This window comes from Eubalaena glacialis, chromosome 12 (genome assembly GCF_028564815.1).
Source record: "Eubalaena glacialis isolate mEubGla1 chromosome 12, mEubGla1.1.hap2.+ XY, whole genome shotgun sequence".
In the NCBI taxonomy this organism is placed as follows: Eukaryota; Metazoa; Chordata; class Mammalia; order Artiodactyla; family Balaenidae; genus Eubalaena; species Eubalaena glacialis.
This window is the reverse complement of record NC_083727.1, coordinates 26,017,993-26,031,462: the sequence shown is the minus strand read 5'-3', so window position 1 is coordinate 26,031,462 and position 13,470 is coordinate 26,017,993. Positions and strand designations below refer to the sequence as shown.

General features: G+C 42.0%; 1 protein-coding gene across 1 annotated transcript in view; it reads left to right on the top strand.

Annotated features, from left to right (window-relative positions):
- Positions 1 to 13,470, top strand: part of ARFGEF3 (ARFGEF family member 3) — a 199,544-nt gene that overhangs the window by 73,865 nt on the left and 112,209 nt on the right. The window contains exon 5 of the mRNA XM_061206836.1: positions 3,347 to 3,415. Within this exon, the coding sequence (XP_061062819.1) occupies positions 3,347 to 3,415 (69 nt within the window). The remainder of the gene's footprint in view (positions 1 to 3,346; positions 3,416 to 13,470) is intronic.

The following is a 13,470-nucleotide window of genomic DNA, read 5'->3' as shown; positions in this document are numbered from 1 at the left end:
TTTTTGTGGAAGGTTTTGCACCTACTTTACCCATCCTCTTGGCTTATTTATGGAGGCAGCACCAACCATCTAGATTGCAAGACGCTGCCTGTCACTCAAGTTCTTGCTGTTCAGTGATAATGTAGTCAGTATGCTTTAATGACCCTGTGAGGGATGTATTTTTAATGGAATTGTCCTCAATATTTAGGTGCTCCTGTTTTCCTTGAGGCCAATGTGCTCAGAATACCAGTCTAAACTTCTTACTCTTTCATTATGCAGTGGAAGTCAGACACTTGAAATTAATTTGCTGTCACCGTAAATTTCCTACACCCGGTCTATGTTTGAATCCAGTGAATTAGTGCTTGCCGGGCTTTGGGCACCATTTTTCCATGTATCATTTTCAATAAGTCACTTCTGCCTGCTGCACCATCCTTGCTAGAAACTGGGGGCCCTTTATATGTCTTGGGAGTCATGGGGGGGCCATGGGCACCATCAGCTCTGGAGTTAAAACCTGCTCTGCTTCCAGAAAAACAAGCTGTGTGAGCTTAAGGAGCCAGCTTCATTATTATGCTTCACTTTCACTATTTTTTCTTGTTTTTAGTTTTTGCATAGAGCTCAGTGAGTCTTTGGATATTAGTGGCCAGACATTAGGTGTGGAGAGCCTTTTTTCAATGATCTTTTGAACAAGATCAGCATCAGTTGGGTGCAGGGATCTTCAGTTTCCTTCATACTGTTGCTAAGAGGCCTCCCTCTACACTTGCTGGCTTCTCTGTGGCAGAGAGAGTTCAGCCTCCTCTGTTCCCCTGAGAAGCTTGATTAGCAAATATGCCAACTCAGTGCCCTTCCCGAAGACCTCACCACAGACACGGCTCCCACTTCCTCCAGCCTCTGTTGCATAAAGCAGCTCTTGCTCACAGAAAACTGGGTTGGCTTTTGAAAACTTCTTTCTTACCCTTGCACACCTTGTATGAATGCACGGAGCGATGGAAGGCAGGAAGTCGATCATTGGTCCTATAAGTAACATTATTAATTAGCCAGTTCAGACAAAAATTTGCCATCATTAGTTTCATATTGTAAGGTCTTGCCAGTTGCCAGCCTTTATTGTAATGACTTAAAAAACCAAGAGCCAAGATGGGCCACCTCACCTCCCCAGACCACCACCTCCACCAGCCACTCTCTCATACCCTCCACCCACCTGCCGTGAAACACGACATAGAAAAAATAAATAAGAAAGAGAAGCTGTGCAAGGTAGCAAGAAATCAAAGTAAGAAAGCCTCATATGAGAAGCCTGAGGGCCTTTCAGATGCTCAGTGGATGTTAGAGTCTAATGAGAAGATTATAAATAAGTAAATAAACAAACCAGTAATTTATGAGACTGGTGCTTGCCCTGAAGCAAGTGAAACAAGGAGCTGTGAGAGAGGCCATTTCAGAGAGAGTGTTCAGGGAGGGCCGCAGGCCTCTCTGAGGGGCGACATTTGAGTTGAGACCACCAAGAAGCCAATAGATGAGCCACACGAGGAACAAGCCTAGGAGGATCCCAGGGTAGGAGGGTGTCAGGCAGAGGTACCATCAAGTACAGAGGCATTAGAAGACATGGCCTCTCCCCAGGCGAAATTAGGACCTGGCAACACTGTTGTCCTCAGCTCTCATCCCTCCTTGCATACCAGACTCCGACCCCCAAAGATAGTCATCAAACAAAAGAAAGCCTTTTCCCATGAAGCCATGGGGCAGTAGTTCCCACAATCCCCCCTCTCGGCCAGCGTGGCATTCAGACGATTTTTTTTTTTTTTTTTAATTTATTTTTGGCTGTGTTGGGTCTTTGTTTCTGCGCGAGGGCTTTCTCCAGTTGCGGCGAGCGGGGGCCACTCTTCATCGCGGTGCGCGGGCCTCTCACTGTCGCGGACTCTTGTTGCGGAGCACAGGCTCCAGACGCGCAGGCTCAGTAGTTATGGCTCACGGGCCCAGTTGCTCCGCGGCATGTGGGATCTTCCCAGACCAGGGCTCGAACCCGTGTCCCCTGCATTGGCAGGCAGATTCTCAACCACTGCGCCACCAGGGAAGCCCAGACGATTTTTATCTGGAGTCAACGCTTGGCTCTCAGGTGCCTTAAGGAGCAAAAAATTGGGGAGCAGACCCACAGTGAATTTATCTAACCTTGTGCCTAAAATTGGCAAGAATCCTTTCTTCCTTCTTTAATTACCTACCTGTTTGCTTTCTCGAAAGGCGTGACTGTTCCTAGGGCTGGCCTGGCTGGTAACTAAGACTGAGAGATTAGGAGAGGTTCCTTGTTCCATGGGACAGTTACACTTTTTGATGTGCTGATCAGGTGTATATCCTGTATTAGGTAAATTTGCTAGGCTTCAGCGCTCTTTCACGAGTTACGCAGAACCAGGTGAGAAACATCCTCTGAGGCTGCCACTGACAGGCCAAGCTGCAGGCAGGACATGGCTGTTGGGTTTGGGGATCAAGGAGCAGACATCAGCAATTTCATGTCTGGGACCACCGGCGAGGTAATTTGCAGCATCAGAAGCCAAATGGACAGGGGAGCATCTAGCCTTTTATCTATAAAATTAGAAGCAATTCTTAAAATGCCCTGGGCTTTTATTGATCTATTCCCTAATAGCTCTACAAGTAGAAAGTGGAATTTTTAGTGGTCTTTAAATATCTTGTAAATGTCTTCGACTCACTGTCTATGTAACTTGGAGAACAAGGGGAACCTGGAACTAATAAATAAGCCCCAGGCAGTGTTCTGGGGGAAATAAAGAAGGAAAGAAGAAAGTGCCCATAAAAGAATGTCTAATCCCATGTGGATCTGGGAAGGCAACAGAAACAGAAAAATACAGTGACTCTTGGGTCTAGGAAGACGTAGAGACAGTATTGCATGGTCAGTCAGGGCATGGAGTCAGATTACTTGGGTTCAGATCTCAGCTCCACAGCTGGTACCTGTGTGACTTTGGCAGCTTATTTAATCATTCGGAGCTTCAGTTTCCTTATCAGTAAAATGAGGACAGTAATAATGACACTTACTAAAAATATCAATCTAGATAATTCATGTACAGGACCTAGCAATGAGCCTGGCCATTTGGTTTTCTTTGTTACTGGACAGACCTGGAGTTGTTGAAGAAAGCCATCTCTGGCCGGGCTTACAATGCTTCTTCCTTTTACAAGTATTAGTCTCTATTTTATTGGGCAATGTGTGGTCACTAATTAGAGAGCAGTGGGTGGGATGGAAAGAAACATATGAAAAGCAAAGAGCGAAAGAGTCATAAAAAACAGGACTGCACTAATAACATGTAAAATGGAAATTTATTTCTAAATATTTACTTCCTTCTCTCTTCCTTCCTCCTCTGCCTCCTGGTTGTTAAAGGTTTTACTCTGCATAACCTACACCCCAACCTTTGACCTGAATGGGAGCGCAGTGCTGAAGATCGCGGAGGTGAGTACCCGTTTTCCCCGGACCCTCGAGTGCTGCTTGTGTGTGCTGTCTGCTCACAGCTGCTTTACCCCTACCTGGGATAAATGCTGGGGTGGAGCCAAGCCGCATCAGTGGGGTGAGCCCTTCTCTGATCATTATTGTGGGGAATTTCCACTATGGAGTTGATCTGTGGGAAGCAGGCTATGTGGGCCACCGTCCTTAGTCGGTGCTCTGCATGCTTTGGTTTGCTTGACTTGAGGCTTTAACTATGGAAATAACAGTACCGGTTCTCCCGACGCTGCTACACCTAGGTATTGCACTTACTATTTTTCCTAAGATTGATTGAAGAGAATTTGATTTTTTTTGTAAATGGTTTTTAAGAAACCAAGTGTGAGATTTAGGGGAGATGTTTATTGATTAAATTGCATCCCCGTCTCCTAAACCCTGATGAATGCATTTTGTAGCGATCATTGGAAAGCCTTCTCTTTTCCATCTGTATTGCCGCCTAGAGTAATAAGTACCTTCAGCACTCCCAGGAGTAGGTCCAACAGAAAACTTGCTTTCCTGAATGTCTGGCATATGCCTTTGGCTTTTGGAAACAGCATCATTCCAAAGCTGTACTTTACTATGCTTAGAGTGAATTTCCTTCCACTTCCTGAAAAGAGTATCTTCAGGATTTGTATGTTTTGACAAGAGTACACATGTAGACCTCAAGGAGCCAACGATATTATGAATTCTGAAATTATAGAGAGAAAGAAAGCCTAACTATCAGCAGTCACGGGTTTTTTTTTTTTTTTTAATACTAATGATTACCATTTATTGAGTATACCAGGTAGACGCTTAGCACTTTGGGCATGTTTTCTTTTTTCTTCTTTTTCTCATCATTACTGAGGTATAACCAACAAATAAAATGTTCGATGTTTCGATATGCATATACATTGTGAGATAGTCACCACAGTCAAGCTAATTAACATATCCATCATCATACATAGTTAACATTATCATGAGTAGTATTTATATTGGCTGATACATGTGCTTTTATGGTATTATGTGGCATTGAAGAGTGAAAATTGAGAGGAAATTATTTTTGAGTACATAGAACATTTTTATGTGTCAGTCAAAAGAAAAACAGACAGCTGACCCCTCACTACAACATAAATCAGTTCTCAAATGCGTATTTATGTAGGTAGAAAGAACACTTTTCTTTACCACATTTGTATGTTTCACTCTATATAAGTAAAGAAATAGAATAGCTATGAGTATTTTTAGTTGAATTTTAAGAGATATTTGTGAGTGATCTTATCATTTGTAGGTTTGCTTTTTTTTTTTTTTAACTGTGGTAAGAACACAACATGAGATCTTAACAAACTTTTTAAGTATACAATTCAGTAGTGTTAACCATAGTGCAGTGTTGTATAGCAGATCTCTAGAACTTATTCATCTTGCATAACTGAAACTTTATACCCACTGAATATTAACTCTCCATTTCCCCCTCCTCCTCCCCCCACCGTGCAACCACCATTCTACTCTCTGTTTCTATGAGTTTGACTATTTTAGATACCTCATGCCGGTTTGCTTTCAAAGTGACAAATGTAGTTTTGATCAGAGTAAGAAATAGGATTGGCACGTAAGAGGCTTGTTATTTCTTTGCCATGTGAAGGGACAAGAAGGGAAATGCAGCGTGTCACTGCCCAGCCACTGCCTAGCTCGACCCCTGTCCAGGAGGGGTATGGGGAAGGGGATGGGTTGTTGTAGGACCCTCAGGACTGGGGAGGCCACCAGGGATTCCCAAGCTCCCTTTGAGAGGGGGAGGTCTTTATCATCCTCACAGGGATGAGTTTTTGAATGAGAATCTGAAAGATTCGAGATGTCATTCCTGAACAGCAGGTACACACTGCCATGGGCCACCCAAGTCAAGGGTGATTTCAGAGGGGATCTGGAAGCCAGAGTAGAGAGTTGGCAAACCTGTCTAGATAGGATGAAACATCAAAACACAGTGGTCTCTACCAGAACCTATAAAGGAAGAAAACCTTTTTTTTTTTTAAATCTCAGCCCAAGAGTGATATAAAGATAAAGGCGTTTAAGCTTGGTGGTGACAGCGTGGGCTCTTGAGTTGCACTGGTTGGGTGTAAATCCTGGCTTTACCACCTCCCAGTGGTGTTGCCTTAGATACCTCCCTGGGCTTGTGTTTGTTCTCTGTGTAAAAGCAATGCTAACAGCACCTATCTCGCTATCTCGTAGTGTGGTTGTGCTGATTAGACAAGAAAGAGAATCCACGTAAAAAGCTTTCAGTGCAGGCAGCCGCATAGTAAATGCTGGGTCAAGGTTACCTGCTGCTCTCCTGGAGCGGCAGATTGATGACGACGTCCAGGCTTCCACTAAATAATGTTGACACGGCCAGGACGCTGAAGGGACGGGTCATCAACTGGGCTAGCTTCCTGAGACAACAGTAGCAAGCTTACTTCCCCTTCTTGCCCCTCCTGCAGCCCACTGAGATCCCCTAGTTGGAAGAGTTCCCAGCAGAATGTCAGCATGAAGGTCATGAATCAGGGGTCAGACCATCACGGAAAAATGCGTTACTTCCAATGCTAGCTTTGACTTATTGTTCAGGATGGAGGCTTCGGACTGCATTCCTCTGAAGGAAGGACTTGGCAAAGATCTTAAAAATAAACTTTTCATCCTGTATTTGATAGCGGGGGCCTTCCCTTGACAGTGCGCAGGCTCCCAGAAGATGTTTTTAGGCCCCGCCTCTCCTATAGATCCACAAGAAGGTCCTACCACCTCCCTGTCCGCGGTGGAACTTAACAGTTGAGGCTGCAGGTTCCCCCAGCCCTCACTTAGACGCCCCACTCTTTTCTGGTGACTGGAAACAGCAGATTCTCCAGCAGAGCAGGGGGATGGAGACTGCTTTGTAAGGACCACAGTGGTCACCACTTCAAAGTGCTTTTGATAAATGGCAGAGTGCAGAATCGCTCCTCTGTGCTAGCCTGGACCTGGCGTGGACACCAGGTTCAAGGGAGTAAGAATCCAACTGTTGCAGCTGGCCAGCGCATGGGTGAGGACATCTACACGCCAGTCTGCTGAGAGAAGCAGGGTGATCCAGGAGCAGGATGAGCATGCAGAGGCCAGCACCAGGGGCTCACTCTATCCAGTGGCACCGATCAAAAGGCCAGTGATTAAAAACACCCTGGAAAGTGCTCTCCTGCTGAGAATAGTGGATCTTTTCTCCATCAGGCTTGGCTGCAACTCAGAGTACTTCCACCAGGCATTAGCTAGAGCTCTGGGCTCTCTGTGGCCATTCCCTCTCAGAGTTGATCATTCTGAGGAGGCTTGAAAACATAACATCCCTCTGGGTGGCAAGAGATAAGTACATATTACATGGCTAGGACAACGTTACATGGCTACCTTTAGTACGTATTTAGCTCTCTGCCAGGCACCGTTCTCAGAACTTTCCCTGTATTAGATCATATAATCTGCGCAAACAGTACTGTTGTGCTAGCCACACAGCTAGGAAGTGATAGAACCAGGAAGCAAGACTGGTCGGTATGACTGAGCTTTTGGTCTTTATACCCTGTAGCACGTGCTGTCATAGTTTGGTTGCGGAAGGGACACGCACAGGGGCCCTTACACTTGCCCCGTGGAAATCAGTGGTAATTCTCAAAGGGGCTACCCTTCCCCTCATCCAGACCATTCCCAGGCGTGAGCACCCTGCAGACACGGTGTTGAAGTTAAACTGATCTTGCCTTTTATCTTTAAAATAGATCTTTTTCTTAAGAGAATAGTATGCCTCAGTTCACTACCAACAATGATTAAAGATCAGAATTAGAGACAGGCTTATACAAGCTTGCATAGGTTCCTGTATAAGGCTGACTGTTTTCAGTAGTTACTTGATTAAACTTTGACTTCTCTTTACCCTCCTGAAACGAACTCTCTTACGTATGGGATACTTACAGTTGCAAAGCATCGGAGGCCCTACTTTTATGTTGGTGGTTCTCTTCAAAGGCTGCATATTCGAATCACCTGGGAAGTATTAGCAAAGATAAGATGCCTAGGGTTGCCCTAGAAATTCTGAGTTTTCTGGTCTTGGAGGGACCTGGGCAAACAAATTTTGTAAAGGCCTCCGGTTGATTCCACTGCAGAAGTCAAGTTGAAAATCACTGCTCTGATAGTTACTGTTCTCTCCAACAAGCTGGTTGTAAAACCATATTGAAAGGAGCTGTGATGCTCTAAAGCCTCAAGTGTGGTCCACTCGGCAGATGCATGGCAGCACCTGGGAGCTTGTTAGAAATGCAGGTCCTCGGGCCCCAACCCAGACCTCTGAATAAGAATCTGCCTTGTAATAAGATACCCCGTGGGATGCATAAGCGTATTAAAACTTGAGAAATGCTGCCACAAGTGAATATTGGTATAATCTCATTAAAATGAGATCTAAAGATAGTGTTCTGCTGGGTTTATAGACCTAAATCCCAGGCAAGGTCTGCCATGCCTCTTTGCCATGGCTAATCGAGCCCCCTCCACGAAGTAGGGACGCCCACACAGCAGCAGAATCCTCTCAATGGTGGCCCCTAAGAAGTGCAAGATTTTGATTCTTCTAACTTCCCTTGTCTTTCATCATCTTCTCCTGCCAAATCATCTCCACGTTTTCTCTTTCCCATTTGTCATTGCTTGATATATAGCAAACATATTTCTTAAAATGCTTTAACGGTTTAAACTGCCACAGAGCTATCCCACTGTTCCTTCTGAGTATGTGTTTCCGCCAATAAGGCCCACTGTCAACCTTTAAAAATGTACCTCCTCCCCGAATCCATATTTATGTAATCTGGCATAAGACGAGCATGGAGTAGATCTATTTATATGAAAAGCATAAGAACAATTTATAAGTATAAGCTTATGGATCAGTAGTTACAGCTGTTGGATTATTAAGTGCATTACGTATGGGTAATTTAAGGAAGGATAGTAGTAGACTTACTTGAAATCATTGTTTACTTCAGATACACATGATAGGTATAAGTATTTTTCTTACATTGCCTACATTTTATATTTCCTCAAATTTGCAAAATAGCTTAGAACCTTTTGGTTTTTCATCATAGAAGTTGCTTAAGAAATACTTTTTCATCAACAGGAAGCATTAGCTACAAAAGAGAGTTATACTGCCACAAAAATAATGGTATTCTGTAGACATAGTGAAACCCAATGATTTTGCAGGTTTTTGCGTGTTCTCAAGTGCTTTCCACCTGCTAATTTAGCCTTTGAAAAATCTGCATCTCTATTTTTAAAGCAGGACATTTCAGCCTAAAACTACCACTTAGCTCCTGGAAGCTTTCTTGGTTGTAGCTGAATTTCTCATAAAAACAAGTCTTTAACTTCAAGAAAAAAAATCTTTTCTCCTATTGTCACTTTTGATATAGCTAGGGAAACAATTTATAAAAATACCTTAAAGTAAATCATTTAAAACCCCTGTGGTAATGTTGGGAGAGAATCCACACACTCTTCTTCTTACTCACTCTGTCTGCATTGACTGTTACTCAAGAGTAGTGTTTACCCTGGAACCTGTTGATCAGGAAGTGGGATGTGTGCTTAAGTATGAAAAATGAGTCTGCTTTCCCAAGGTACTGCCGAAACTATAAAAGGATCATTAAGCACTGAAAGTGTAAATAAGAGGGCAGCCTTCATTTGTGTGTCTGACTTTAACTTGCTTAATTAAACTGCAATAATGACAGTTTTTCAGAATAGGGTCTTCTATGATGCAGGAGGAATAAGAAATATCAACCAATATCAACCAATTAGAATTGGACAGTTATGAAATATCCAACACGTGTTTTCTGTTTAATTTCATGAATTATCATTACTAAAACTCTGTATGGATACAAAATTCTCTTCATTGGTTGAAAGCTGGACCCTTAGTATTTCTCCTACTATTATGCACAAATTAGCAGATGTGTTGAGTGTTCCGAGGATAGTTACCTTAACGCAGGAAAAAGCTGTCGAAGTAAAAATCGCCAAGGCCTTGGGGTTAAAGGAAGAGGTAGTGCCATAACAAGAAGCTCTGTGAAGCTGATTTGAAGATGGTTAATGATATTGTTTCATTGGTAAGATTTGGAGCATATTCTCATGCCTGCTGAAGGCTGCTCTATGGGATTTTTCTAAGTGAGAAAGCCTTGTTTGTAAATGTGTATTTGCTGGTTTGATCTTAGTCATGGGGAACTTCCAGTCTTTGATCCTGTAGCATGTTATCAAGTTCAAGCAGAGTCTGTCTCAAAGACCATTTTTTTTTTCTTTAAGATTTTTACTTTCAGGAACCTCCCTTTTTTACTCCATCCATCCTCCATCCCTCAATTCCAAAACAGTGGTTAATAATGGTAGCTACTGATGGTTGAGTTCCTAGGGCATGTCAACAAGTATTGTATTTTCCACACATTCTCTTTTAATCTTGACCATAACCAAGCTATATAAAGAATCCTGGAGAAAGGGAGGTTAATTTGCTTACCCAGTGATTTTAGGCCAGGAAAGCCCTAAGGTGGATGGGAGGGAGGGGTCTCCAGGCTGGAGTCTGATTGCACCCACTCCACTTTCCACATGCTTCCTTTGTAAGTGAGCTCCCCCCACTGCCATCTAGACTTATTTTATATTGATTTGTTTATAAATAAAAAACAATATTGAAGAAATATTTTTTTAGATATTCAAATCTAGGCTTTTTATATTTCAAATATGTGCTGTTAACCACTATGCTATACTGTTGCTTCCTGGCTACCCTCAGTCTTAGAAAATGTTAGTGAAATCTTGCCATATTAATATAGCAACTGACTGAAATTCTTTGGATTCTTATCCACTTTGGACCTTTACCAAGGCATGTAGTTAGAGAATGGCTGTATGGTGGTTTTACATGTAAAGCAGAAGTATTGATGCATTTTACTTTTTTTGTGACCGTAGATTCAAGTGACCATCAGGCATATGCCACTTTCTTGGGTATCTTCACATATTGATACTCAGTTTATCTTTTCTGAACATTATGTTATCATCAGAGGATATGGAGCTTAGCAATAGTTCCACTTGTTACGCCAGGGAACTTAAAAAACACTGAAGCTCAAGACCTGCTGCCAAAGATTCTGATGTAGTGGTTCTAGTTGTCACTAAAGTATTATTTTAATTGGGCTGACTTCTCTTTAAATACTCAGTGATCCTTTTTTTTTTTTTTACTCTAATGTGGAAGCATTATTTCTGAGCCATACCTCAAATAAAATATTTTACAATTAAGGAGCAGATAGTCTCCAGATATAACCCGGAAAAAAAGTATACAGATGACTTACTTGGTCCATTTATCCTGGAAGCATCTTATTTGTCTTGTTCTCTTTAAGACTGGGAGGGGTAGCCCCACCTCCTGGCAAGAAAACCGACCAAGGAAGCTGGCCCATTAAACCAGCTGAGCCTACTGGATTGAGGAAACCCCATTGTAAGGAGCTTCTCCACTTTTCCTTCCAGAAACTCTTTCCTTCCTTCCTTCCTCGTGGGCCAGTCTCTTTACTGACTCTGGTTTGACTCCTCTAAGGTGTCTGTTCTTTGGCTACTTACTGCCAGATAGGCTTTGAGGGAACTAGTCCTTTGCAAGACATTCTCCACTTTCCTTTAACCTCTGACTTGCATGGCTCTTGAAGAACTTATTTGGAGTTAGAAGACACATTGAGCAATGCAGAGATCCCCTCTACTTCATTTTGGGTTGGTTCACTGGACAGAGGCTAGAGTTTGGTAGACCCTGTGTAGACAAAGCAGAAGGGTCTGCCTGAGAAGGTGCAGGCATTGATGGGTTGAGGGGTCTTAAGCCGTTTTAATATGCCAGCTGAAGCCAGGAAGAACATGGAGGAGGAAGAAGGAAGTCACAATCAGTTTTCCGTAGATGCCTGGGCCCTTTAAGAATTTCCTTGTAAGTTGAGATCCAAAAGGAAAACCAGCAAATTTCCCTACCCAAGCATGGGATCAGATTTACTTACACAGGTATTTCTTACGAGTAATAAAACAACTTCAGTTCACTCTGTCTGTGTGTATGTATGTGTGTGTGCCTGTGTGTTTGCATCAACAGGACCCATTGGATGAGGAGCCCCCTGTCACATACCTACCTGTTACTGCTGTTTACCTGGGAACGGCAGAGCGACTGAGCTGTCGTCATGATATAACAGAGTTCAGACTTACAGTGATCATCAAAATTTCCTTTGGTTCTAATGTGATCAGCAAGCATTCATATAAGAGACATTTCTGCTTTCTTGTAGCTTACTTAATCTCTGATCCTTTCTATTTTTATCACCATAAATTGTCATCTCCGTAAAAATTTTCCAGTTGGAAACATACTAGCTCTTCTCTTCATAGAACTCATTAGTCAGTACCATGCACTGTTTTAACAAAGCTATGCCACTAACCCCATTCAGATAGGGAAGAGAAGGTAAATGCACAGTTCAACAAAGTGAAGGTCATACGTACTTTGTAAAGCTAAGCAAACTTCTACTGTGGCAGCTTCTTTAAAATTTATTATCACTTTGGTTAATGTATATTGAATACCTGCTACATTCCACTATGCTGCTTCATATTTAATAATAGTGATTACACCGTGGTTGTAACCTAGTACTGTTATTTATCAGTCTACTGACTCGGTGATACAAAACTTGTATTGCTTATGTATGGCTTGCAAACTTGTGTTTTCTTGTTCTTGTTCCTTCTGCTTTTGGGGTCTGTTTTGCTTCATTAACGATGTATGTTTTTGCCCTCAGTTGTGTCTAGCATGCCATAAAGCTAGATGTCCACAAATGCATGAAATGATCAAAATGTCCCTTACGAAACTCCTCACTGCCCTGTGTCTTCGTGCATTCCCTGGCGATCAGGGGCCTGTGGCTTTTCACAAGGTATTTGACTTGCCCTTTGAGCTTCTGGCAGAGGTGCAGGACTGAGGCTTTTTAAGTGTCAGTTCTGCACCACGAAAGCAAAGGGCATGGGGAGACAGAGCTGATACAGGATATATGAAAAGAAGAAATTGATGAGCTCCTTTTCCAGAAACTCAGCCTGACTTTGGACATGGTGTTCTCTGAGCTTCTCTGATTCAGTGTGCTCATCTTAGCACTGCCCTGAGGTATAGGAAGAAAAACATTCACAAAGTGAAAAATGACTGGTCTTGAATTACAATGGTCAGGTTTATAAGGGGAAACATAGTTCTGCAAACCTTTCGGATTTACCAATTTATTATTAATATAGCAAGTTAAAGAAACTTTTCTTTAGAAGATGTCAGGATAACTGATAAAGCATTTCTTTCTGAGTACCTAAAGAAAGTGATATTATCAGATACATGATCATTTTTATATTTAAAAGGATACCCTTTTGTCATATTCAGTATTTATACTCCCAACTTTAGTAGAATGAGCTCCTTAGATTAATCTTTTTTTTTAAGCAGACTAAACATGCCTATCTTCTCCCTTAATAAAACGCCTCTTGCAATAAGTCATTTCCAGTGTTGTACATGTAGTAATAGCACCTAAACATTAAAAATGGTGGTAACATTAACACTCAAAGAGATACATTTGTTACTTGTGAAGTTCATCTGTTTACAGCACTGTTTGTGTTGCTTCAAATCCAGTTCTTCATGTGTGCTTTCTTTCTTGGGTCTAAAGGGACTGATAGAGTTTTTTAAGGGAGGATATAGATGGCTCTCAGTATTCAGGAAAATCATGTTTATGTTAAGTGTATAGTTCAGCTCTCCAGATAGCTACTCTTCATCTTTAGTGCGTCTAAGGCTTAAAATTCCCCCTTAAATTTATAATGTCAGAGCTTAGAGATCTTAAAGATCAACAGTTATAAAGATTTCTTGGGAGAGTATAAGATTTAAAGAAAACTGTTAAATCCTAAGGTATAAATAGTACGAGTGTGCCTAATTACACTGTGGAGAATTTGATTTCATCAAAGTGAAATACCTCACTCAGATGTATTTTCACAGTTTTTAAACTATTTCATCACATGCAAAAGTAAAAGCCTTTCAAGATTAAAACATGTTTTTTTCTAAGTATGTATAAATTGTACCTTCAGGTACATTATAATCCACG